Source organism: Scyliorhinus torazame, chromosome 6 (assembly GCF_047496885.1).
Source record: "Scyliorhinus torazame isolate Kashiwa2021f chromosome 6, sScyTor2.1, whole genome shotgun sequence".
Lineage (NCBI taxonomy): Eukaryota > Metazoa > Chordata > Chondrichthyes > Carcharhiniformes > Scyliorhinidae > Scyliorhinus > Scyliorhinus torazame.
Genome location: NC_092712.1, coordinates 12,856,306 through 12,882,347, shown reverse-complemented (window position 1 = coordinate 12,882,347; position 26,042 = coordinate 12,856,306). Strand labels below are relative to the sequence as shown.

General features: G+C 54.5%; 1 protein-coding gene across 1 annotated transcript in view; it reads right to left on the bottom strand.

The window, feature by feature from the left end:
- Nucleotides 1-26,042, bottom strand: part of LOC140424673 (tonsoku-like protein) — a 473,953-nt gene that overhangs the window by 111,255 nt on the left and 336,656 nt on the right. The window contains exons 12-14 of the mRNA XM_072507940.1: nucleotides 21,345-21,400; nucleotides 14,613-14,702; nucleotides 11,496-11,568 (exon numbers count right to left, since the gene is read on the bottom strand). Of these exons, the coding sequence (XP_072364041.1) occupies nucleotides 11,496-11,568; nucleotides 14,613-14,702; nucleotides 21,345-21,400 (219 nt within the window). The remainder of the gene's footprint in view (nucleotides 1-11,495; nucleotides 11,569-14,612; nucleotides 14,703-21,344; nucleotides 21,401-26,042) is intronic.

Here is a 26,042-nt window from a genome sequence, read left to right as displayed (position 1 = left end):
ACTCACCCAGCCGCACACACACATTACACTCCCCACACACACTCATCCCAGCCGCACACACACATTACACTCCCCACACACACTCATCCCAGCCACACACACACATTGCACTCCCCAATCACAATCATCGCAGCCGCACACACACATTACACTCCCCACGCACACTCATCCCAGCCGCACACACATTACACTCCCCACACACACTCATCCCAGCCGCACTCACACATTACACTCCCCACTCACACTCTACCAGCCGCACACACACATTACACTCCCCACTCACACCCATCCCAGCCGCACTCACACATTACACTCCCCACACACACTCATCCCAGCTGCACACACACATTACACTCCCCACACACACTCTACCAGCCGCACACACACATTACACTCCCCACTCACACCCATCCCAGCCGCACTCACACATTACACTCCCCACACACACTCATCCCAGCTGCACACACACATTACACTCCCCACATACACTCATCCCAGCCGCACACACACATTACACTCCCCACACACACTCACCCAGCCGCACACACACGTTACACTCCCCACACACACTCATCCCAGCCGCACACACACATTACACTCCCCACACACACTCATCCCAGCCACACACACACATTACACTCCCCACACACACTCATCCCATCCACACACACACATTACACTCCCCACACACACTCATCCCAGCCACACTCACATTACACTCCCCACACACACTCATCCCAGCCGCACACAGACATTACACTCCCCACACACACTCATCCCTGCCGCACACACACATTAAACTCGCCACACACACTCATCCGAGCCACAGACACACATTACACTCCCCACACACACTCATTCCTGCCGCACATACACATTACACTCCCCACACACACTCACCCAGCCTCGCATACACATTACACTCCCCACACACACTCATCCCAGCCGCACACACACATTACACTCCCCACACACACTCATCCCAGCCTCGCAGACACACATTACACTCCCCACACACAATCACCCCAGCCGCACACACACATTACACTCCCCACACACACTCACCCAGCCGCACACACACATTACACTCCCCACACACACACATCCCAGCCGCACACACACATTACACTCCCCACACACACTCATCCCAGCCACACACACACATTGCACTCCCCACTCACAATCATCGCAGCCGCACACACACATTACACTCCCCACACACACTCACCCCAGCCGCACACACACATTACACTCCCCAAACACACTCACCCAGCCGCACACACACATTACACTCCCCACACACACTCATCCCAGCCGCACACACACATTACACTCCCCACACACACTCACCCAGCCGCACACACACATTACACTCCCCACACACACTCATCCCAGCCGCACACACACATTACACTCCCCACACACACTCATCCCAGCCACACACACACATTGCACTCCCCAATCACAATCATCGCAGCCGCACACACACATTACACTCCCCACGCACACTCATCCCAGCCGCACACACACATTACACTCCCCACACACACTCATCCCAGCCGCACTCACACATTACACTCCCCACTCACACTCTACCAGCCGCACACACACATTACACTCCCCACTCACACCCATCCCAGCCGCACTCACACATTACACTCCCCACACACACTCATCCCAGCTGCACACACACATTACACTCCCCACACACACTCTACCAGCCGCACACACACATTACACTCCCCACTCACACCCATCCCAGCCGCACTCACACATTACACTCCCCACACACACTCATCCCAGCTGCACACACACATTACACTCCCCACATACACTCATCCCAGCCGCACACACACATTACACTCCCCACACACACTCACCCAGCCGCACACACACGTTACACTCCCCACACACACTCATCCCAGCCGCACACACACATTACACTCCCCACACACACTCATCCCAGCCACACACACACATTACACTCCCCACACACACTCATCCCATCCACACACACACATTACACTCCCCACACACACTCATCCCAGCCACACTCACATTACACTCCCAACACACACTCATCCCAGCCGCACACAGACATTACACTCCCCACACACACTCATCCCTGCCGCACACACACATTACACTCGCCACACACACTCATCCGAGCCACAGACACACATTACACTCCCCACACACACTCATTCCTGCCGCACATACACATTACACTCCCCACACACACTCACCCAGCCTCGCATACACATTACACTCCCCACACACACTCATCCCAGCCGCACACACACATTACACTCCCCACACACACTCATCCCAGCCTCGCAGACACACATTACACTCCCCACACACAATCACCCCAGCCGCACACACACATTACACTCCCCACACACACTCATCCCAGCCTCGCATCCACATTACACTCCCCACACACACTCATCCCAGCCACACACACACATTACACTCCCCACACACACACACTCAGCCGCACACACACATTACACTCCACGCACACACTCACCCCAGCCGCACACACACATTACACTCCCCACACACACTCATCCCAGCCGCACACACACATTACACTCCCCACACACACTCATCCCAGCCTCGCATACACATTACACTCCCCACACACATTACACTCCCCACACACACTCATCCCAGCCTCGCACACACATTACACTCCCCACACACACTCACCCAGCCTCGCACACACATTACACTCCCCACACACACTCACCCTAGCCACACACACACATTACACTCCCCACACACACTCATCCCAGCCTCGCACACACACATTACACTCCCCACACACACTCACCCCAGCCGCACATACACATTACACTCCCCACACACACTCATCCCATCCACACACACACATTACACTCCCCACACACACACACCCAGCCGCACACACACATTACACTCCCCACACACACTCATCCCAGCCGCACACACACATTACACTCCCCACACACACTCATCCCAGCCGCACACACACATTACGCTCCCACACACACTCATCCCAGCCTCACACACACATTACACTCCCCACACACACTCATCCCAGCCGCACACACACATTACACTCCCTACACACACTCATCCCAGCCGCACACACACATTACACTCCCCACACACACTCATCCCAGCCGCACACACATTACACTCCCCACGCACACTCACTCAGCTACACACACACATTACACTCCCCACACACACTCACCCAGCTACACACACACATTACACTCCTCACACACACTCATCCCAGCCGCACACACACATTACACTCCCCACACACACTCACCCAGCCGCACACACACATTACACTCCCCACACACACACCCAGCCGCACACACACATTACACTCCCCACACACACTCACCCAGCCGCACACACACATTACTCTCCCCACACACACTCACCCAGCCGCACACACATTACACTCCCCACACACACTCATCCCATCCACACACACATTACACTCCCCACACACACACACCCAGCCGCACACACATTACACTTCCCACACACACTCATCCCAGCCGCACACACACATTACACTCCCCACACACACACATCCCAGCCGCACATACACATTACACTCCCCACACACACTCACCCCAGCCTCGCACACACATTACACTCCCCACACACACACATCCCAGCCGCACACACACATTACACTCCCCACACACACTCATCCCAGCCGCACATACACATTACACTCCCCACACACACTCACCCCAGCCGCACACACACATTACACTCCCCACACACACTCATCCCAGCCGCACTCACACATTACACTCCCCACACACACTCACCCCAGCCGCACATACACATTACACTCCCCACACACACTCACCCAGCCACACACACACATTACACTCCCCACACACACTCATCCCAGCCGCACATACACATTACACTCCCCACACACACTCACCCAGCCACACACACACATTACACTCCCCACACACACTCACCCAGCCACACACACACATTACACTCCCCACACACACTCATCCCAGCCGCACATACACATTACACTCCCCACACACACTCACCCAGCCACACACACACATTACACTCCCCACACACACTCATCCCAGCCGCACATACACATTACACTCCCCACACACACACATCCCAGCCGCACATACACATTACACTCCCCACACACACTCATCCCAGTCGCACATACACATTACACTCCCCACACACACTCATCCCAGCCGCACATACACATTACACTCCCCACACACACTCATCCCAGCCGCACACACACATTACACTCCCCACACACACTCATCCCAGCCGCACATACACATTACCCTCCCCACACACACACATCCCAGCCGCACATACACATTACACTCCCCACACACACTCATCCCAGTCGCACATACACATTACACTCCCCACACACACTCACCCCAGCCGCACACACACATTACACTCCCCACACACACTCATCCCAGCCGCACATACACATTACACTCCCCACACACACACATCCCAGCCGCACATACACATTACACTCCCCACACACACTCATCCCAGTCGCACATACACATTACACTCCCCACACACACTCACCCCAGCCGCACACACACATTACACTCCCCACACACACTCATCCCAGCCGCACATACACATTACACTCCCCACACACATTCATCCCAGCCGCACACACACATTACACTCCCCACACACACTCATCCCAGCCGCACATACACATTACACTCCCCACACACACTCATCCCAGCCGCACACACACATTACACTCCCCACACACACTCATCCCAGCCGCACACACACATTACACTCCCCACACACACTCATCCCAGCCGCACATACACATTACACTCCCCACACACACACATCCCAGCCGCACATACACATTACACTCCCCACACACACTCATCCCAGTCGCACATACACATTACACTCCCCACACACACTCATCCCAGCCGCACATACACATTACACTCCCCACACACACTCATCCCAGCCGCACACGCACATTACACTCCCCACACACACTCATCCCAGCCGCACATACACATTACACTCCCCACACACACACATCCCAGCCGCACATACACATTACACTCCCCACACACACTCATCCCAGCCGCACACACACATTACACTCCCCACACACACTCATCCCAGCCGCACACACACATTACACTCCCCACACACACTCATCCCAGTCGCACATACACATTACACTCCCCACACACACTCATCCCAGCCGCACACACACATTACACTCCCCACACACACTCATCCCAGCCGCACACACACATTACACTCCCCACACACACTCATCCCAGCCTCGCACACACACATTACACTCCCCACACACACTCATCCCAGCCGCACACACACATTACACTCCCCACACACACTCATCCCAGCCACACACACACATTACACTCCCCACACACACTCATCCCAGCCGCACACACACATTACACTCCCCACACACACTCATCCCAGCCACACACACACATTACACTCCCCACACACACTCATCCCAGCCGCACACACACATTACACTCCCCACACACACTCATCCCAGCCGCACACACACATTACACTCCCCACACACAGTCATCCCAGCCGCACACACACATTACACTCCCCACACACACACACCCAGCCGCACACACACATTACACTCCCCACACACACACATCCCAGCCGCACACACATTACACTCCCCACACACACTCATCCCAGCCGCACACACACATTACACTCCCCACACACACACACCCAGCCGCACACACACATTACACTCCCCACACACACTCATCCCAGCCGCACACACACATTACACTCCCCACACACACTCATCCGAGCCACACACACATTACACTCCCCACACACACTCATCCCAGCCGCACACACACATTACACTCCCCACACACACTCATCCCAGCCGCACACACACATTACACTCCCCACACACACTCATCCCAGCCGCACACACACATTACACTCCCCACACACACTCACCCAGCCACACACACACATTACACCCCCCACACACACTCATCCCAGCCGCACACACATTACACTCCCCACACACACTCACCCAGCCACACACACACATTACACTCCCCACACACACTCATCCCAGCCGCACACACACATTACACTCCCCACACACACTCATCCGAGCCACACACACACATTACACTCCCCACACACACTCATCCCAGCCGCACACACACATTACACTCCCCATACACACTCATCCCAGCCGCACACACACATTACAATCCCCACACACACTCATCCCAGCCGCACACACACATTACACTCCCCACACACACTCATCCCAGCCGCACACACACATTACACTCCCCACACACACTCATCCCAGCCTCGCACACACACATTACACTCCCCACACACACTCATCCCAGCCGCACACACACATTACACTCCCCACACACACTCACCCCAGCCGCACACACACATTACACTCCCCACACACACTCACCCCAGCCGCACACACACATTACACTCCCCACACACACTCATCCCAGCCGCACACACACATTACACTCCCCACACACACTCATCCCAGCCACACACACACATTACACTCCCCACACACACTCATCCCAGCCGCACACACACATTACACTCCCCACACACACTCATCCCAGCCACACACACACATTACACTCCCCACACACACTCATCCCAGCCGCACACACACATTACACTCCCCACACACACTCATCCCAGCCGCACACACACATTACACTCCCCACACACACTCATCCCAGCCGCACACACACATTACACTCCCCACACACACACACCCAGCCGCACACACACATTACACTCCCCACACACACTCATCCCAGCCGCACACACATTACACTCCCCACACACACTCATCCCAGCCGCACACACACATTACACTCCCCACACACACACACCCAGCCGCACACACACATTACACTCCCCACACACACTCATCCCAGCCGCACACACACATTACACTCCCCACACACACTCATCCGAGCCACACACACACATTACACTCCCCACACACACTCATCCCAGCCGCACACACACATTACACTCCCCACACACACTCATCCCAGCCGCACACACACATTACACTCCCCACACACACTCATCCCAGCCGCACACACACATTACACTCCCCACACACACTCACCCAGCCACACACACACATTACACCCCCCACACACACTCATCCCAGCCGCACACACATTACACCCCCCACACACACTCACCCAGCCACACACACACATTACACTCCTCACACACACTCATCCCAGCCGCACACACACATTACACTCCCCACACACACTCATCCGAGCCACACACACACATTACACTCCCCACACACACTCATCCCAGCCGCACACACACATTACACTCCCCATACACACTCATCCCAGCCGCACACACACATTACACTCCCCACACACACTCATCCCAGCCGCACACACACATTACACTCCCCACACACACTCATCCCAGCCGCACACACACATTACACTCCCCACACACACTCATCCCAGCCTCGCACACACACATTACACTCCCCACACACACTCATCCCAGCCGCACACACACATTACACTCCCCACACACACTCATCCCAGCCGCACACACACATTACACTCCCCACACACACTCTCCCAGCCGCACACACATTACACTCCCCACACACACTCATCCCAGCCGCACACACACATTACACTCCCCACACACACTCACCGAGCCTCGCACACACATTACACTCCCCACACACACTCACCGAGACAACAAGCTGGCACGGTGCTGGAGCCGCCCATTAGCTGATGGGTTGTCCTGGGCCAGAGGGCATCGAGGGGTGCGGCCTCGGGGGCACCTGTACGACCCATGGCACCAGGTTGAAAGTGGTCTGTTTGCGATGTGCGCAGCTGCATGGCTGCCTTGCCAGCTGCGGCGATGGCGTTCCCTTTCCCCCGCCCCCCGACCCCACAGCCTATCCCCTGGCCACCTTCGCTACCCCCTCCGGCCCGGGCAGAAGCCCCCCCGCATTTTTTAAAAAGGGCTACACCTTCCCCATGTGGACATTGCTGTGTGGAAACAATAACGGGTTTCTGTTCAACCACTCAAACCTCCAGACAGGGTCCTCTTCCCGGTCCACCACCCCAGGCAGGAATAGTGAAGCTCTCACTTGTGGGTGTTCCGTGCCCAGTCCGGTTTTCCTGAATCCAGCCTGCTCACTAACCCAATTCCACGTGTTCTCCCTCACACCACAGGCTGCAGTCTGCTGGTTTAGCACAAGCTGTTCACTGCTTCCTGACATTCAGCAGCCACTGTCAATCCCACTCACCCTGAAGCTCATCTCCTACTGGGCAGTATCCCTGGGGCTGAGGACTCGGCTTTGGCAGGTCAGAGGCTGCGGAGAGTAACTCACCTCCTGACCCCCCAAAGCCTGCCCACCATCGACAAGGCACAAGTCAGGAGTGTGATGGAATACTCTCCACTTGCCTGGGTGAGAGCAGCTCCAACAAAACTCAGGAAGCTCAACACCATCCAGGACAAAGCAGCTGCTTGATTGGCTCCCCCTTCCACAAACATTCACTCCCTCCACCACCGACGCACAGTGGCAGCCGTGTGCACCATCTACAAGATGCACCGCAGGAACTCACCAAGGTTCCTCAGGCAGCACCTTCCAAACCCACAACCGAAGCCAAAGGGAGGTTGTGGAGGGTGGTGACCAGCTGTGTGCCTCAGGGATCGGTGCTGGGTCCACTGTTATTTGTTATATATATTAATGATTTGGATGAGAATTTAGGAGGCATGGTTAATACGTTTGCAGGTAACACCAAGATTGGTGGCACAGTGGATAGTGAAGAAGGTTATCTAGGATTGCAACGGGATCTTGATCAATTAGGCCAGTGGGCCGATGAATGGCAGATGGAGTTTAATTTGGATAAATGTGAGGTGGTGCATTTTGGCAGATCGAATCAGGCCAGGACCTACTCAGTTAATGGTATGGCGTTGGGGAGAGTTATAGAACAAAGAGATCTAGGAGTACAGGTTCATAGCTCCTTGAAGGTGGAGTCGCAGGTGGACAGGGTGGTGAAGAAGGCATTCGGCATGCTTGGTTTCATTGGTCAGAACATTGAATACAGGAGTTGGGACGTCTTGTTGAAGTTGTACAAGGCACTGGTACGGCCACACTTGGAATACTGTGTGCAATTCTGGTCACCCTATTATGGAAAGGATATTATTAAACTAGAAAGAGTGCAGAAAAGATTTACGAGGATGTTACCGGGACTTGATGGTTTGAGTTATAAGGAGAGGCTGGATAGACTGGGACTTTTTTCCCTGGAGCAGAGGAGGCTCAGGGGTGATCTTATAGAGGTCTATAAAATAATGAGGGGCATAGATAAGGTAGATAGTCAACATCTTTCCCCAAAGGTAGAGGAGTCTAAAACTAGAGGGCACAGGTTAAAGGTAAGAGGGGAGAGATACAAAAGGGTCCAGGGGGGCAATTATTTCACACCGAGGGTGGTGAGTGTCTGGAACGAGCTGCCAGGGGCAGTGGTAGAGGCGGGTACAATTGTGTCTTTTAAAAAGCAGTTAGACAGTTACATGGGCAGGGTGGGTATAGAGGGATACGGGCCAAATGTGGGCAAGTGGGACTAGCTCAGTGATAGAAATGGGGCGGCATGGACAAGCTGGGCCGAAGGGCCTGTTTCCGTGCTGTAAACATCTATGACTCTATGACGCTACCATCTAGCAGGACAAGAGCAGCAGATACCTGGGAACCCCACCACCTGGAGGTTCCCCTCCAAGTCACTCACCACCCAGGAAATATATCGCCGTTCCTTCACTGTCGCTGGGGAAACATCCTGGAACTCCCTCCCTAACAGCACAGTGGGTGCACCTACACCTCAGGGGTGCAGCGGTTCAAGAAGGCAGCTCACCCCCACCTTCTGAAGGGCAACTAGGGATGGGCAATAAAAGCTGGGCCAAACCAGCGACGTGCACATCCTGGGAAAGAATTGGGAAAGAAATAACATCCATCTGCCTGCTGCTCCTCCACGAATCTTGTTGGTGGCAGATTTATTCCACCAGGTGGACATCAGGAACATCTGGGAGAAGATTTGATATTTTCACCTCCATGGAAACACTGGACACGGGAAACATCCTGGGCGGATGAGGCTAAGTGCTGGCTCCAACGGAGAACCGCGGTGTTCCGCGACGGGAAAATCGGTGCGAATCCCTCGCCGATTCCGGGACCGGCGACGGTCCAGCAGCAGAGCCGCGTGGAACACCCGCGGATCGCACGGAGAACGGCCGGAGAATCGGCGGGACCCGAGCTGCACACTCGCACGCTCGCACGCTCGCACCCTCACACGCTCGCACCCTTGCACGCTCGCACCCTCACACACTCGCACCCTCGCACGCTCGCACGCTCGCACACTCACACCCTCGCACGCTCGCACGCTCGCACACTCACACACTCGCACGCTCGCACCCTCGCACGCTCGCACGCTCGCACGCTCGCACACTCACACACTCACACACTCACACCCTCACACGCTCGCAGGCTCGCACCCCCTTCGGTCGCACCGCCAAACACGGCGACGGCCGCGCTGGACCACGTATCCCCCCACCCCCCCCACCCCCCCCACTCCCCCCACCCCCCCCCACTCCCCCCACCCCCCACCACTCCCCCCACCCCCCCCACTCCCCCCACCCCCCCCACTCCCCCCACCCCCCCCACTCCCCCCACCCCCCCCACTCCCCCCACCCACCACCACTCCCCCCACCCCCCCCACTCCCCCACCCCCCCCACTCCCCCCACCCCCCCCACCCCCCCCACTCCCCCCACCCCCCCCCACTCCCCCCACCCCCCCACTCCCCCCACCCCCCCACTCCCCCCACCCCCCCACTCCCCCCACCCCCACCACTCCCCCCACCCCCCACCACCCCCCCCCACCACTCCCCCCACCCCCACCACTCCCCCCACCCCCCCCACTCCCCCCACCACTCCCCCCCCCCAGGCAGCGGCACGGCTTGCCGAGTTCGGCGGTGCTGGACGCAGCCGGCACGCCTGTTTCCCGACCACTGGGACCACACGTGTTCCCCGCGGTCAGGAACCCGGGCCATCGGCGGTGGAGCATCGCGGTCCGGCGTCAAACCGGCGCGGACCCCGAATCCGACGTCGGAAGCCATTCCCCCCCGATCACCGATCCTGCTGTGTTGCTCCACTCCAAACCAGCTCTGCCGTTTCGCACTCACACGGTCATTGGCCGCCATGTTCTGGCCACTCCCACCGCAGGGATGGGCCGCTCAGCTCAAAGTCCATGGACAGTTGCTAATGGCAACATTTCTCCCACAGATCCTGTGGTGGTGCGGCCGGAACATTCCGGACATTGTGTTTGAAGCAATTGTGAATGTCTTACCCAGGTGGCCATGGTTACAAGCTTCGTGAAGGGGTGTCCAGCCGGCGTAATCCCGGAGAATTAGCGGGTGGCCCTGCAGAGAGCGATTCACACACAGATTAGTCTTTATATCGTTCCCAGACAGACTCACTCTGCTCCCTACCTGCCGATGACCTGGGTGTCACAGACAAGGAGAGTGAGCGGAGGCAGCAATCGGCAATTGGGCACATTCACTGAGCTTGGTCAGGACAATCGCAGAACACTTGAAATGTCAGTCGCAGAGGCAGACAGGGCATCAGTGTAAACCCGATTAGAAACACACAGCATGCAACACTGCAGCACTCCCTCAGTACTGACCCTCTGACAGTGCGACACTCCCTCAGTACTGACCCTCTGACAGTGCGACACTCCCTCAGTACTGACCCTCTGACAGTGCAGCACTCCCTCAGTACTGACCCTCTGACAGTGCGGCACTCCCTCAGTACTGACCCTCTGACAGTGCGGCACTCCCTCAGTACTGACCCTCTGACAGTGCAGCACTCCCTCAGTACTGACCCTCTGACAGGGCAGCACTCCCTCAATACTGACCCTCTGACAGGGCAGCACTCCCTCAATACTGACCCTCTGACAGAGCAGCACTCCCTCAGTACTGACCCTCTGACAGTGCAGCACTCCCTCAGTACTGACCCTCTGACAGAGCAGCACTCCCTCAGTACTGACCCTCTGACAGTGCAGCACTCCCTCAGTACTGACCCTCTGACAGAGCAGCACTCCCTCAGTACTGACCCTCTGACAGTGCGGTACTCCCTCAGTACTGACCCTCTGACAGTGCAGCACCCCCTCAGTACTGACCCTCTGACAGTGCAGCACCCCCTCAGTACTGACCCTCTGACAGTGCGGCACTCCCTCAATACTGACCCTCTGGCAGTGCAGCACTCCCTCAGTTCTGACCCTCTGACAGTGCAGCACCCCCTCAGTACTGACCCTCTGACAGTGCGGCACTCCCTCAGTACTGACCCTCTGACAGTGCAGCACTCCCTCAGTTCTGACCCTCTGACAGTGCGGCACTCCCTCAGTACTGACCCCCTGACAGTGCAGCACTCCCTCAGTACTGACCCTCTGACAGTGCGGCACTCCCTCAGTACTGCTCCACTGACAGTGCAGCACTCCCTTAGTACTGAGCCTCTGACAGTGCAGCACTCCCTCAGTACTGACCCTCTGACAGTGCAGCACACCCTCAGTACTGACCCTCTGACAGTGCAGCACTCCCTCAGTACTGATCCTCTGACAGTGCGGCACTCCCTCAGTACTGACTCTCTGACAGTGCAGCACCCCCTCAGTACTGACCCTCTGACAGTGCAGCGCTCCCTCAGTACTGACCCTCTGACAGTGTAGCACCCCCTCAATACTGACCCTCTGACAGTGCGGCACTCCCTCAGTACTGACCCTCTAACAGTGCGGCACTCCCTCAGTACTGACCCTCTGACAGTGCAGCACTCCCTCAGTACTGACCCTCTGACAGTGCAGCACTCCCTCAGTACTGACCCTCTGACAGTGCGGCACTCCCTCAGTACTGACCCTCTGACAGTGCAGCACTCCCTCAGTACTGACCCTCTGACAGTGCAGCACTCCCTCAGTACTGACCCTCTGACAGTGCAGCACTCCCTCAGTACTGACCCTCTGACAGTGCAGCACTCCCTCAGTACTGACCCTCTGACATTGCGGCACTCCCTCAGTACTGACCCTCTGACATTGCGGCACTCCCTCAGTACTGACCCTCTAACAGTGCGGCACTCCCTCAGTACTGACCCTCTGACAGTGCAGCACTCCCTCAGTACTGACCCTCTGACAGTGCAGCACTCCCTCAGTACTGACCCTCTGACAGTGCAGCACTCCCTCAGTACTGACCCTCTGACAGTGCAGCACTCCCTCAGTACTGACCCTCTGACATTGCGGCACTCCCTCAGTACTGACCCTCTGACATTGCGGCACTCCCTCAGTACTGACCCTCTGACAGTGCAGCACTCCCTCAGTACTGACCCTCTGACAGTGCAGCACTCCCTCAGTACTGACCCTCTGACAGTGCAGCACTCCCTCAGTACTGACTCTCTGACAGTGCAGCACTCCCTCAGTACTGACCCTCTGACAGTGCAGCGCTCCCTCAGTACTGACCCTCTGACATTGCGGCACTCCCTCAGTACTGACCCTCTGACAGTGCAGCACTCCCTCAGTACTGACCCTCTGACAGTGCGGCACTCCCTCAGCACTGATTTACAGAATGGGATCAGCATTTTTCTGCCACATTGATTCTGTCTACACCTCCCGCTGCCTCAGGAAGGCAGACAGCATTGTCAGAGACCCCTCCAAACCAGGCTTTCCCCTCTTCCAGACTCTTCCATTGGGCAGAACGTACAGAAGTCTGAAGACCCGCACATCCAGACATAGGAACAGCTTCTTCCCCACAGCTACTGGACTCCTCAACGACTCCCCCTCGGACTGATCTGTTCCCTGTAAGGACACTATTCACCACACCCTATGCTGCTCTTGTTCATGTATTTGCTTTGTTTGGCCCCTTGTTCCGCACTGTCACCAATCACTGTTTGTCGATGTACCATTTGTCAATGTACTTTGTCAATTATTCTTTTTAGTCTTCTGTGTAGGCAGCACGGTAGCACAGTGGTTAGCACTGTCGCTTCACATCTCCAGGGACCCGGGGTCGATTCCCCACTGGGTCACTGTCTGTGCGGAGTCTGCACGTCCTCCCCGTGTGTGCGTGGGTTTCCTCCGGGTGCTCCGGTTTCCTCCCACAGTCCAAAGATGTGCAGGTTAGGTGGAGTGGCCGCGATAAATTGCCCCTTAGTGTCCAAAAAGGTTAGGAGGGGTTCCTGGGTTATGGAGATCGGGTGGAAGTGAGGGCTTAAGTGGGTCGGTGCAGGCTCGATGGGCCGAATGGCCTCCTTCTGCACTGTATGTTCTATGTACTGTGTACGTACTGTGTACGTTCCCCCGGCCACAGAAAAATACTTTTCACTGAACTTCGGTACATGTGACAATAAATCAAATGAATCGATGAATGAGTCAGTGAGATTTGGGGACGGAGCGGTGAGACGGGCTGCATTCTGCGCTCTGATGTCGTACCTGGTCAATGAGAGACGAGGCCAGTTTGAAACTTCCACTGATACAGGCTCTGTGGAGCGGACTCTCTCCTTTCATGTTGCGTTTCCACCTCTGAAAACACAAAGAGGAGACAGATTAGCAAAATCCAGCACTGAGGGGGTGTAGCGCGCCTGGGATTCAGGTGCAGGCGGGGGGTCCAGAGCCTGGGGGTGGGGGTCGGGGAAAGAGGGCAGACAGCCAGCAAACAGAGAAACTGTTAAACATCCTGTTGTGTGGCCGTGTGGGACAATTCAGCTCTGACGACTTCCGGGTGCGGCGATGACCAGCTGAGTCGCACGTTTCGGCAGCTCCCGGTGGAACGGACTTTTGGGCTCTTAATAAGAGCCCCAACGGCAATTTTAACGGCTAAAAGTACTGTGCGGTGAACCAGAAGGGAATCCCCCCTGGATACGGATGGAAAAAGGAGAGGGAAGTGGCCGGATTGCGGTGGATCCTTTAGAGCAGCGGCAAGGAAGGCAAGCAAAAACCAAGATGGCGTCGGAAGGTGGCAGTTTAACATGGGGCCCTGAACAACAAGAGTTTTTGAAACGCTGCGGGGAAGAACTCAAAAAGGAAATGAAGAAGGAGCTGTTGGCCCCGATATTACAGGCGATTGAAGGGCTAAAAGATGAGCAAAAGACCCAGGAGCGGGAGCTTCGGGTCGTGAAGGCAAAGGCTGCCGAGAATGAGGACGACATACAGGGCCTGGTGGTGAAGACAGAGATGCATGAGGCACATCAGAAACGATGTGTGGAAAGGCTGGAGGTGCTGGAGAATAATGCGAGGAGGAAGAATTTAAGGATTCTTGGTCTTCCTGAAGGTGTGGAGGGAGCGGACGTCGGAGCATATGTGAGCACGATGCTGCACTCGTTAATGGGAGCGGAGGCCCCGGCGGGTCCGCTGGAGGTGGAGGGAGCATACCGAGTGATGGCGCGAAGACCGAGAGCAGGAGAAATTCCTAGAGCCATAGTGGTGAGATTCCTCCGTTTTAAGGACAGAGAGATGGTCCTCAGATGGGCAAAGAAAACTCGGAGCAGTAGGTGGGACAACGCGGTGATCCGCGTTTATCAAGACTGGAGTGCGGAGGTGGCGAGAAGGAGGGCGAGCTTTAATCGGGCCAAGGCGGTGCTTCATAAAAAGAAGATTACATTTGGAATGCTGCAACCGGCAAGACTGTGGGTCACATATCGAGGGAGGCACCACTACTTTGAGACGGCGGATGAAGCGTGGACTTTTATCGTGGAAGAAAAATTGGAATGAGTGGGTTATTAAAAAAGAACGTTTGAACAAAGTGGTGGAGCGAATGTGGGGGGCGAAGAGGGGGGAAAAAGGGGGGAAAGAGGAGTTTTATGTTGTTAATCCTGCGACCCGGTAACTTTTCTCTCTTCCCCATGTTGTGGGGGAGGGAGGGAGGTGGAGGAGCTGGGGGCGTTGGCCATTGGGGGCGGGGCCAAAAGGGAAGGGCTTTGTTCCCGCGCTATGATAATTATGGCGGGAATAGGGAAGCAGGAAGGAGGGGGCGTCGCATGGTGCGAGCCGAGGTCACGGGGGGAAGCCGAGGTCGGCCAGAGTTTGCTGACTTCTGGGAGCAACATGGGGGGTGTAACTACGCTAGTGGGGGATCAAGCGGGGGGGGGGTGGGAGGGGGGATTTACTGGGTTGCTGCTGCTGGGGAGAAGGGGGAGCTGGTATGGGGTGGGGTGGGCGGATCGGGAGGGCACCGCCTGGGGGGGACACAGCTGCGTGGGAACCGGGTGAGGAGCTGGATAAAAGGTGATGGCTAATCGACAAGGGGGGGGGTAAAGAGCCCCCCAACCCGGCTGATCACGTGGAATGTGAGAGGGCTGAACGGGCCGATAAAGAGGGCACGGGTACTCGCACACCTAAAGAAACTTAAGGCAGATGTGGTTATGTTACAGGAGACGCACCTGAAACTGATAGACCAGGTTAGGCTACGCAAAGGATGGGTGGGGCAGGTGTTCCATTCGGGGCTAGATGCGAAAAACAGGGGGGTGGCTATATTAGTGGGGAAGCGGGTAATGTTCGAGGCAAAGACTATAGTGGCGGATAACGGGGGCAGATACGTGATGGTGAGTGGCAAACTACAGGGGGAGGCGGTGGTCTTAGTGAACGTATATGCCCCGAACTGGGATGATGCCAACTTTATGAGGCGCATGTTAGGACGTATCCCGGACCTAGAGGTGGGGAAGTTGGTAATGGGGGGAGATTTTAATACGGTGTTGGAACCAGGGCTGGACAGATCGAGGTCCAGGACTAGAAGGAGGCCGGCAGCAGCCAAGGTGCTTAAAGACTTTATGGAGCAGATGGGAGGAGTAGACCCGTGGAGATTTAGTAGACCTAGCAGTAAGGACTTTTCGTTTTTCTCCTATGTCCACAAAGTTTATTCGCGAATAGACTTTTTTGTTTTGGGAAGGGCGTTGATCCCGAAGGTGAGGGGGACGGACTATACGGCTATAGCTATTTCGGATCACGCTCCACATTGGGTGGACTTGGAGATAGGGGAGGAAAAAGAACGGCGTCCACCCTGGAGAATGGACATGGGATTATTGGCAGATGAGGGGGTTTGCTTAAGGGTGAGGGGGTGCATTGAAAAGTACTTGGAACTCAATGATAATGGGGAGGTCCAGGTGGGAGTGGTCTGGGAGGCGCTGAAGGCAGTGGTTAGAGGGGAGCTGATATCAATAAGGGCACATAAAGGAAAGCAGGAGGGTAGGGAAAGGGAGCGGTTGCTGAAAGAACTTCTGAGAGTGGACAGACAATACGCGGAGGCACCGGAGGAGGGACTGTACAGGGAAAGGCAAAGGCTACACGTAGAATTTGATTTGCTGACAATGGGTACTGCAGAGGCACAGTGGAGGAAGGCACAGGGTGTACAGTACGAATATGGGGAGAAGGCGAGCAGGTTGCTGGCACACCAATTGAGGAAAAGGGGAGCAGCGAGGGAAATAGGGGGAGTGAGGGATGAGGAGGGAGAGATGGAGCGGGGAGCGGAGAGAGTGAATGGAGTGTTCAAGGCATTCTATGAAAGATTATATGAAGCTCAGCCCCCGGGTGGGAAGGAGAGAATGATGTGTTTTCTGGACCAGCTGGAATTCCCTAAGGTGGAGGAGCAGGAGAGGGTGGGACTGGGAGCACAGATTGAGACGGAGGAAGTGGTGAAAGGGATTGGGAGCATGCAGGCGGGGAAGGCTCCGGGACTGGATGGATTCCCAGTTGAATTTTATAGGAAATATGTGGACTTGCTCGCCCCGCTACTGATGAGAACCTTTAATGAGGCAAAGGAAAGGGGACAGCTGCCCCCGACTATGTCAGAGGCAACGATATCGCTTCTCCTAAAGAAGGAAAAAGACCCGCTGCAATGCGGGTCCTATAGGCCTATTTCCCTCCTGAATGTGGATGCTAAGATTCTGGCCAAGGTAATGGCAATGAGGATAGAGGATTGTGTCCCGGGGGTGGTCCATGAGGACCAAACTGGGTTTGTGAAGGGGAGACAGCTGAATACGAATATACGGAGGCTGCTAGGGGTAATGATGATACCCCCACCAGAGGGGGAAGCGGAGATAGTGGTGGCGATGGATGCCGAGAAAGCATTTGATAGAGTGGAGTGGGATTATTTGTGGGAAGTGTTGAGGAGATTTGGCTTTGGAGATGAGTATATTAGATGGGTACAGCTGCTGTATAGGGCCCCGATGGCGAGCTTGGCCACGAATGGACGGGGGTCTGCGTATTTTCGGCTCCATAGGGGGACGAGGCAGGGATGCCCTCTGTCCCCATTATTGTTTGCACTGGCGATTGAACCCCTGGCAATAGCATTGAGGGGTTCCAGGAAGTGGAGGGGAGTACTCAGGGGAGGAGAAGAACACTGGGTGTCTCTTTACGCGGACGATTTATTGGTGTATGTGGAGGACCCGGCGGAGGGGATGCCAGAGATAATGCGGATACTTGGGGAGTTTGGAGATTTTTCAGGATATAAACTGAACATGGGAAAAGTGAGTTGTTTGTGGTGCATCCAGGGGAGCAGAGCAGAGAAATAGAGGACTTACTGCTGAGGAAGGTAACAAGGGACTTTCGCTACTTGGGGATCCAGATAGCCAAGAATTGGGGTACATTGCATAAGTTAAATTTAACGCGGTTGGTGGAACAGATGGAGGAGGACTTCAAGAGATGGGACATGGTATCCCTGTCAATGGCAGGGAGGGTGCAGGCGGTTAAGATGGTGGTCCTCCCAAGATTCCTCTTTGTGTTTCAGTGCCTCCCGGTGGTGATCACGAAGGCTTTTTTCAAAAGGATTGAGAAGAGTATCATGAGTTTTGTGTGGGCCGGGAAGACCCCGAGAGTGAGGAGGGGATTCTTGCAGCGTAGCAGGGATAGGGGGGGGGCTGGCACTACCGAACCTGAGTGAGTACTACTGGGCCGCCAACATCTCAATGGTGAGTAAGTGGATGGGAGAAGAGGAGGGAGCGGCGTGGAAGAGATTGGAGAAGGCGTCCTGTAGGGGGACTAGCCTACAAGCCATGGTGACGGCGCCGTTGCCGTTCTCACCGAAGAAATACACCACAAGCCCGGTGGTGGTGGCTACTCTGAAAATTTGGGGGCAATGGAGACGGCATAGGGGAAAGACGGGAGCCTTGGTGCGGTCCCCGATAAGAAATAATCATAGGTTTGCTCCGGGGAGAATGGATGGGGGATTTGGAACATGGCAAAGAGCAGGAGTAACACAATTGAGAGATCTGTTTGTAGATGGGACGTTTGCAAGTCTGGGAGCGCTGACCGAGAAATATGGGTTGCCCCAAGGGAATGCATTCCGGTATATGCAACTGAGGGCTTTTGCGAGGCAACAGGTGAGGGAATTCCCGCAGCTCCCGACGCAGGAGGTGCAGGACAGGGTGATCTCAAAGACATGGGTGAGGGATGGTAAGGTGTCAGACATATATAGGGAGATGAGAGACATAGAACATACATACAGTGCAGAAGGAGGCCATTCGGCCCATCGAGTCTGCACCGACCCACATTAATCCCTCACTTCCACCTTATCCCCGCAACCCAATAACCCCTCCCAACCCTTATGGACACTACGGGTAATTTAGCATGGCCAATCCACCTAACCTGCACGTCTTTGGACTGTGGGAGGAAACCGGAGCACCCGGAGGAAACCCACGCGGACACGGGGAGAACGTGCAAACTCCGCACAGACAGTGACCCAGCGGGGAATCGAACCTGGGACCCTGGCGCTGTGAAGCCACAGTGCTAATCACTTGTGCTACCGTGCTGCCCAAACGAGGGGGAGATTATGGTAGACGAGCTGAAAGGGAAATGGGAAGAAGAGCTGGGGGAGGAGATTGAGGAGGGGCTGTGGGCTGATGCCCTAAGTAGGGTAAACTCATCGTCCTCGTGTGCCAGGCTAAGCCTGATACAATTTAAGGTGTTACACAGGGCGCATATGACTGGAGCACGGCTCAGTAAATTTTTTGGAGTAGAGGATAGGTGTGCGAGATGCTCGAGAAGCCCAGCGAATCACACCCACATGTTCTGGTCATGTCCGGCACTACAGGGGTTTTGGGTGGGGGTGGCAAAGGTGCTTTCGAAGGTGGTGGGGGTCCAGGTCGAACCAAGCTGGGGGTTGGCTATATTCGGGGTTGCAGAAGAGCCGGGAGTGCAGGAGGCGAAAGAGGCTGATGTTTTGGCCTTTGCGTCCCTAGTAGCCCGGCGCAGGATACTGTTGATGTGGAAGGAAGCAAAGCCCCCGGGTGTGGAGACCTGGATAAATGACATGGCAGGGTTTATAAAGCTGGAACGGATTCAGTTCGTCCTAAGGGGATCGGCTCAAGGGTTCACCAGGCGGTGGCAACCGTTCGTCGAATACCTCACAGAAAGATAGAGGGAATGGAAAAGAAGAAGGCAGCAGCAGCAACCCAGGGGGGGGGGGGGGGGGGGGTTGGGGGGGGGGGGGGGGAGGGGGGAGGAACCAGAAGGACTCTCAGGGATGTTAGTGTATATGTATAATATGTATAGGTTGTTGTTATAGGTAATTGTACATTGGACTGCTGAATTGTATTTTTGGAGAGTATTTATTTGGGACAAGGCAGTTGCCATTTAGTTTTGTTTTTTAATTTTGATGTTGTTTATATATTATTTATTTCTTGTTTAAAACTGGCCATTGTTATTTATATTGTTATATTACTGTGTAAAAGATACACAATGTACTGTCATGGTTGGCCAAAAATTTTGAATAAAATATATTTTTTTTAAAAAAATTCAGCTCTGACTCCCATACACAGCGGTTTCAATATTCACACCCTGTTGAGTGGGACAGTGTCTCCCTAATCCACAACCTACTTAACCTGCAACCTCCCGAACCCAACACCTTCCAAACCCACGACCACTACCATCTAGAAGGACAAGAGCAGCAGACACCTGGGAACCCCACCACCTGGAGGCTCCCCTCCAAGTCACTCACCACCCAGGAAATATATCGCCATTCCTTCACTGTCGCTGGGGCAACATCCTGGAACTCCCTCCCTAACAGCACAGTGGGTGTACCTACACCTCGGGTTCAAGAAGGCAGCTCACCACCACCTCCTGAAGAGTAACTAGGGATGGGCAATAAATGCTGGGTCCAACCAGCGACCCCCACATCCTGCAGCTGGTTCTGGTGTTGTAGCAGACGTGCACAGGTTGTAGATTCAACTTTACCTGTTTTCTCGTAACCCAGCCTTCTCCACATTTTGATGAGGTGGCGCGAGTGTCTTCTGAAAGAAAGCACCAGAGCAACAGGTTCTCAGAACGCCAGCTATTCATCACAAAATCCAAAACACAAATAACGATCGCAGTGAACTCTTTCAATTCAGGCAGCGAGATTGTGAAAACTTCAGGTTAATTCATCTGACTGAGGCCCTTCAGCCCGCATGTCTATCCTGGCCCCTCTGCACAGCAATCCACTGAGCCCACTCTCTCCCCGTATTGAAATATCTCCCTTTGCTTCCAGGTAAAGGGGCCCCTTCCTCACCCGCCCCCTGGGCCATGTGGTGCATTGGAATCCGAGTCCCCTTCAGGGGCAATCCCATCACAGAGCCACATCACAGATCCCCCCTCCCAACGTCAGTTTGGGGAGACAGATCCCGAAGACAGGGAGTGTTTCTCAGAGAAAGGATCCATATCCCTGGCCATGGGTATTCAGAATTCTCTACCTCAGAGGCCTGTGTGTGCTCAATGATTGAAAATATCCAAGATGGAAATGCATTGGAGGTCCCTGATCATATCGGGGGAGACTGTGGGGAAAATTATGATCAGCCAATGATTTGTCAAGAATGGTGGAGCAGGCTGGATGGGGTGAATGGCCCACTCCTGTTCCTACGCAGTGTTAAATAGGCTCTAGGAACAAGAGAGGAAACACAATCTTCCTTCTGGGGGAGAATCCAGATTTATATTTCAATTATTTGATTTGAATGATTTAGATTTATTGTCACGTGTACCGAGGTACAGTGAAAAGTATTTTTCTGCGAGCAGCTCAGATCATTCCAAACATGAAACAATATAGGACATATGATAAATACACAATGTAAATACATAAGCACTGGCATCGGGTGAAGCATACAGGGTGTAGTGTTAATGAGGTCAGTCCATAAGAGGGTCGTTTAGGAGTCTGGTGACAGTGGGGAAGAAGCTGTTTTTGAGTCTGTTCGTGCGTGTTCTCAGACTTCTGTATCTCCTGCCCGATGGAAGAAGCTGGAAGAGTGAGTAAGCCGGGTGGGAGGGATCTTTGATTATGCTGCCCGCTTTCCCCAGGCAGCGGGAGGTGTAGATGGAGTCAATGGATGGGAGGCAGGTTTGTGTGATGGACTGGGCGGTGTTCACGACTCTCTGAAGTTTCTTGCGGTCCTGGGCCGAGCAGTTGCCATACCAGGCTGTGATGCAGCCCGATAGGATGCTTTCTATGGTGCATCTGTAAAAGTTGGTTAGGGTTAATGTGGACATGCCGAATTTCCTTAGTTTCCTGAGGAAGTATAGGTGCTGTTGTGCTTTCTTGGTGGTAGCGTTGACGTGGGTGGACCAGGACAGATTTTTGGAGATGTGCACCCCTAGGAATTTGAAACTGCTAACCATCTCCACCTCGGCCCCGTTGATGCTGACAGGGGTGTGGACAGTACTTTGCTTCCTGAAGTCAATGACCAGCTCTTTAGTTTTGCTGGCATTGAGGGAGAGATTGTTGTCGCTGCACCACTCCACTAGGTTCTCTATGTACTCATCTGACCACTGTTCAATAAAATACTTTATATAGGTTATGGAGCAGTTGTTAGAGTATCATTAACCCTCATTTCCTCTAGTTAGTGAGTGACTCTGTCGCACTTACAGAATCATCTTCACGGGACTCAGCGGTCGAACGTTTACCTTGAAGTGATGAATGCTTAAACGAGCTAAATGAATCTGACATCACGGTCTGTTCTCAATATGACTGTTTTTTGAGGTTGTTGAGTTAATTTTTTACATATCAAGGTCGACTCATCATTGCAATTTTGTTCAATCGAATTATGTTGCTCATGTGGTTTTCATCATTGTGAATTTCTACTTAAGGATAAACCTTCTTGATTTGAAGAAAGTGTATGCCACTGTCAAATTCTGTGGAGACTGTGGGTCTAATTGACTGGAGAAAAGTGACGTTTGCATGGATTCACGAGACTGTGTTTTAAGATTAAGATGAAAATGCCTGGACAAGTGCAGCATCATCAACACTCGAGAAGCTCGACACCATCCAGGACAAAGCAGCCCCGCTTGATTGCTCCCCCTTTCCACAAACATTCAAACCCTCCACCATCGATGCACAGCGACAGCCGTGTGTACCAGCTACAGGATGCACCACAGGAACTCACCAATGCTCCTTAGACAGCGCCTTCCAAACCCACGAACACTACCATCTAGCAGGACAAGAGCAGAAGATACCTGGGAACCCCACCACCTGGAGGTTCCCCTCCAAGTCACTCACCACCCTGACTTGGAAATATATCGCCGTTCCTTCACTGTCGCTGGGACAACATCCTGGGACTCCCTCCCTGACAGCACTGAGGGTGGTGTGGTAGTATTGTCTGTCATGATATTCAAACATACATCATAACACAAATGATAGACAGACCAACGAACCAATTAGCACACATAACACGACAGCCAATCACAGGCAAGAGCAGACACATTATAAGACAAGAAACACAACACTTCCTGGGCAGTCCATCTGGAGACAGCACAGGGCCAGGACCTCATAGCAAGACACTGACACAGTCACCACGTGCTGAGTACCAAGTCTGATGTATAAATAGTTGGATGGAATAAAACTGCGTTGTACCAATCGCAACCGTGTTGGTTCGTCTGTACCTCAGAGCACCCAACACCACATGGTACCAGTGAGTGAATCGATACCTACCGGCAAATCTGCCATCCTGAGCCATGGACACCCACAACAAACCGCAGCCGTTGCAAGTCGCTGGGAACCTGGGCACCAATTGGAAGCTCTTCAAGCAGCGATTCGAACTGTTCATGCGAGCTAACGAAAAACAGGGCGCCTCGGACGAAACAAAGGTTGCCATGCTCCTCACTGCCGCAGGTCAGCACGCCATCGATGTATACAACTCCTTGGTGTTCGCGGGAGGCGAGAACAAATCTAAATATGACACGGTCCTCCTCAAGCTCGACCAGCAGTTCAACGTTGAGGTAAATGGAAGCTTTGAGAGGTATATCTTTCAGCAGCGCCGACAAGGTAAGGATGAGTTCTTTCAGTCCTTGCTGACGCACCTCCGCATACTCGCGCAGTCCTGCGGTTACGGCACCACCTCAGAGTCCATGATCCGGGACCAGATCATTTTTGGCATTGCCTCCAGTGGCCTACGCCAGTAGCTTCTAAAAATTAAAGGCCTGACCTTAGCATCTGCAGTGGAAGCCTGTGTCCTGCATGAGAATGCGACCAGCCGCTATGCCCAATTTCAGGCGACCGAATCGGCACGGAGGGGGTCCCAAGCGATCGAATCGGCAAGCCAGGCCGCTCACGAGGCCGAACGCATTCAGGCGATCGAGTTTCTCCCGGCCCGCGGCCCGGACGAGGGCGGCCGCTTCGCGCGCTTTTTGAGGCCTCCTGCGTTTGTGCGCGCCAAATCCTACGGCAACACTGAGGGACGTGCTGCGCAGGCGCGCCCGACGCAAGACCGAACTGCGCATGCGCAGTGGCGTAACGAACGCCATGACGTCATGACGTGCGGCAACTGTGGAGCTGCACATTTAAAAGGGGAATGTCCTGCAAAAACCCGACAATGCCTACGCTGTGGCAAGATGGGCCACTACGCTGCCCACTGTCGAGCGGCTCAACCTGTGGATCTTCCACATCTCCGACAACCTCGCAGACACGTGCGGACCATTCAGCCGCCACATCACGACATCCAAACCGACGACACAGATGACCAAGACGCCTTCCGGGCTGCGGTCATTGATGGGAACCGGGTCAACACCATCAATCCGGCCGATGAATGGAGTGCCACCCTGACGGTCAACCGATCGCCGATCACTTTCCACCTGGACACTGGCGCCTCCGCCAACCTCATAGCATGGTCAGCCTTCTATGCCATGAAGGTCAGACCACCAATCCAGCCATCCCGATGCAAGATGGTCGACTACAACGGGAACGTTATCCCGGCCATGGGATCCTGCCAGCTCCAGGTGACACACAAAACACACACGGCCACACTCTCGTTCGAGATAGTTGGCTCATCGAAGGACTCCCTGCTGGGCGCACAGGCATGTAAGGCTCTCCACCTTGTGCAACAAATTCTCTCTCTCCAGACGGCACGTCTGACTTCCCGGATGCAGAGATCTACACACAGCTCCAATCGCTCCTCGCCCACAACCAGGAGGCATTCGAAGGCATGGGAACACTGCCATACACCTACCGAATTCGCCTCAAACCGGACGCCATCCCGGTCATTCACGCACCTCGCAGGGTCCCAGCGCCACTTAAAGACCGCCTCAAGCTGCAGCTGCAGGATCTCCAGGACCAAGGGGTCCTATCCAGGGTCACGGAGCCCACGCCATGGGTCAGCTCCATGGTGTGTGTCAAGAAGCCCTCTGGCGAGCTCCGCATCTGTATAGACCCCAAAGACCTCAATAATAACATTATGCGGGAACACTATCCCATACCCAAACGGGAGGAGATCACCAGTGAAATGGCCCAAGCGAAGATATTCACGAAACTGGATGCTTCTAAAGGATTTTGGCAGATCCAACTGGACCCGTCCAGTCGAAAGCTATGTACCTTCAACACCCCTTTCGGCAGATTCTGCTACAACCGGATGCCATTTGGCATCATCTCGGCATCCGAGGTCTTCCACAGAATCATGGAGCAGATGATGGAAGGCA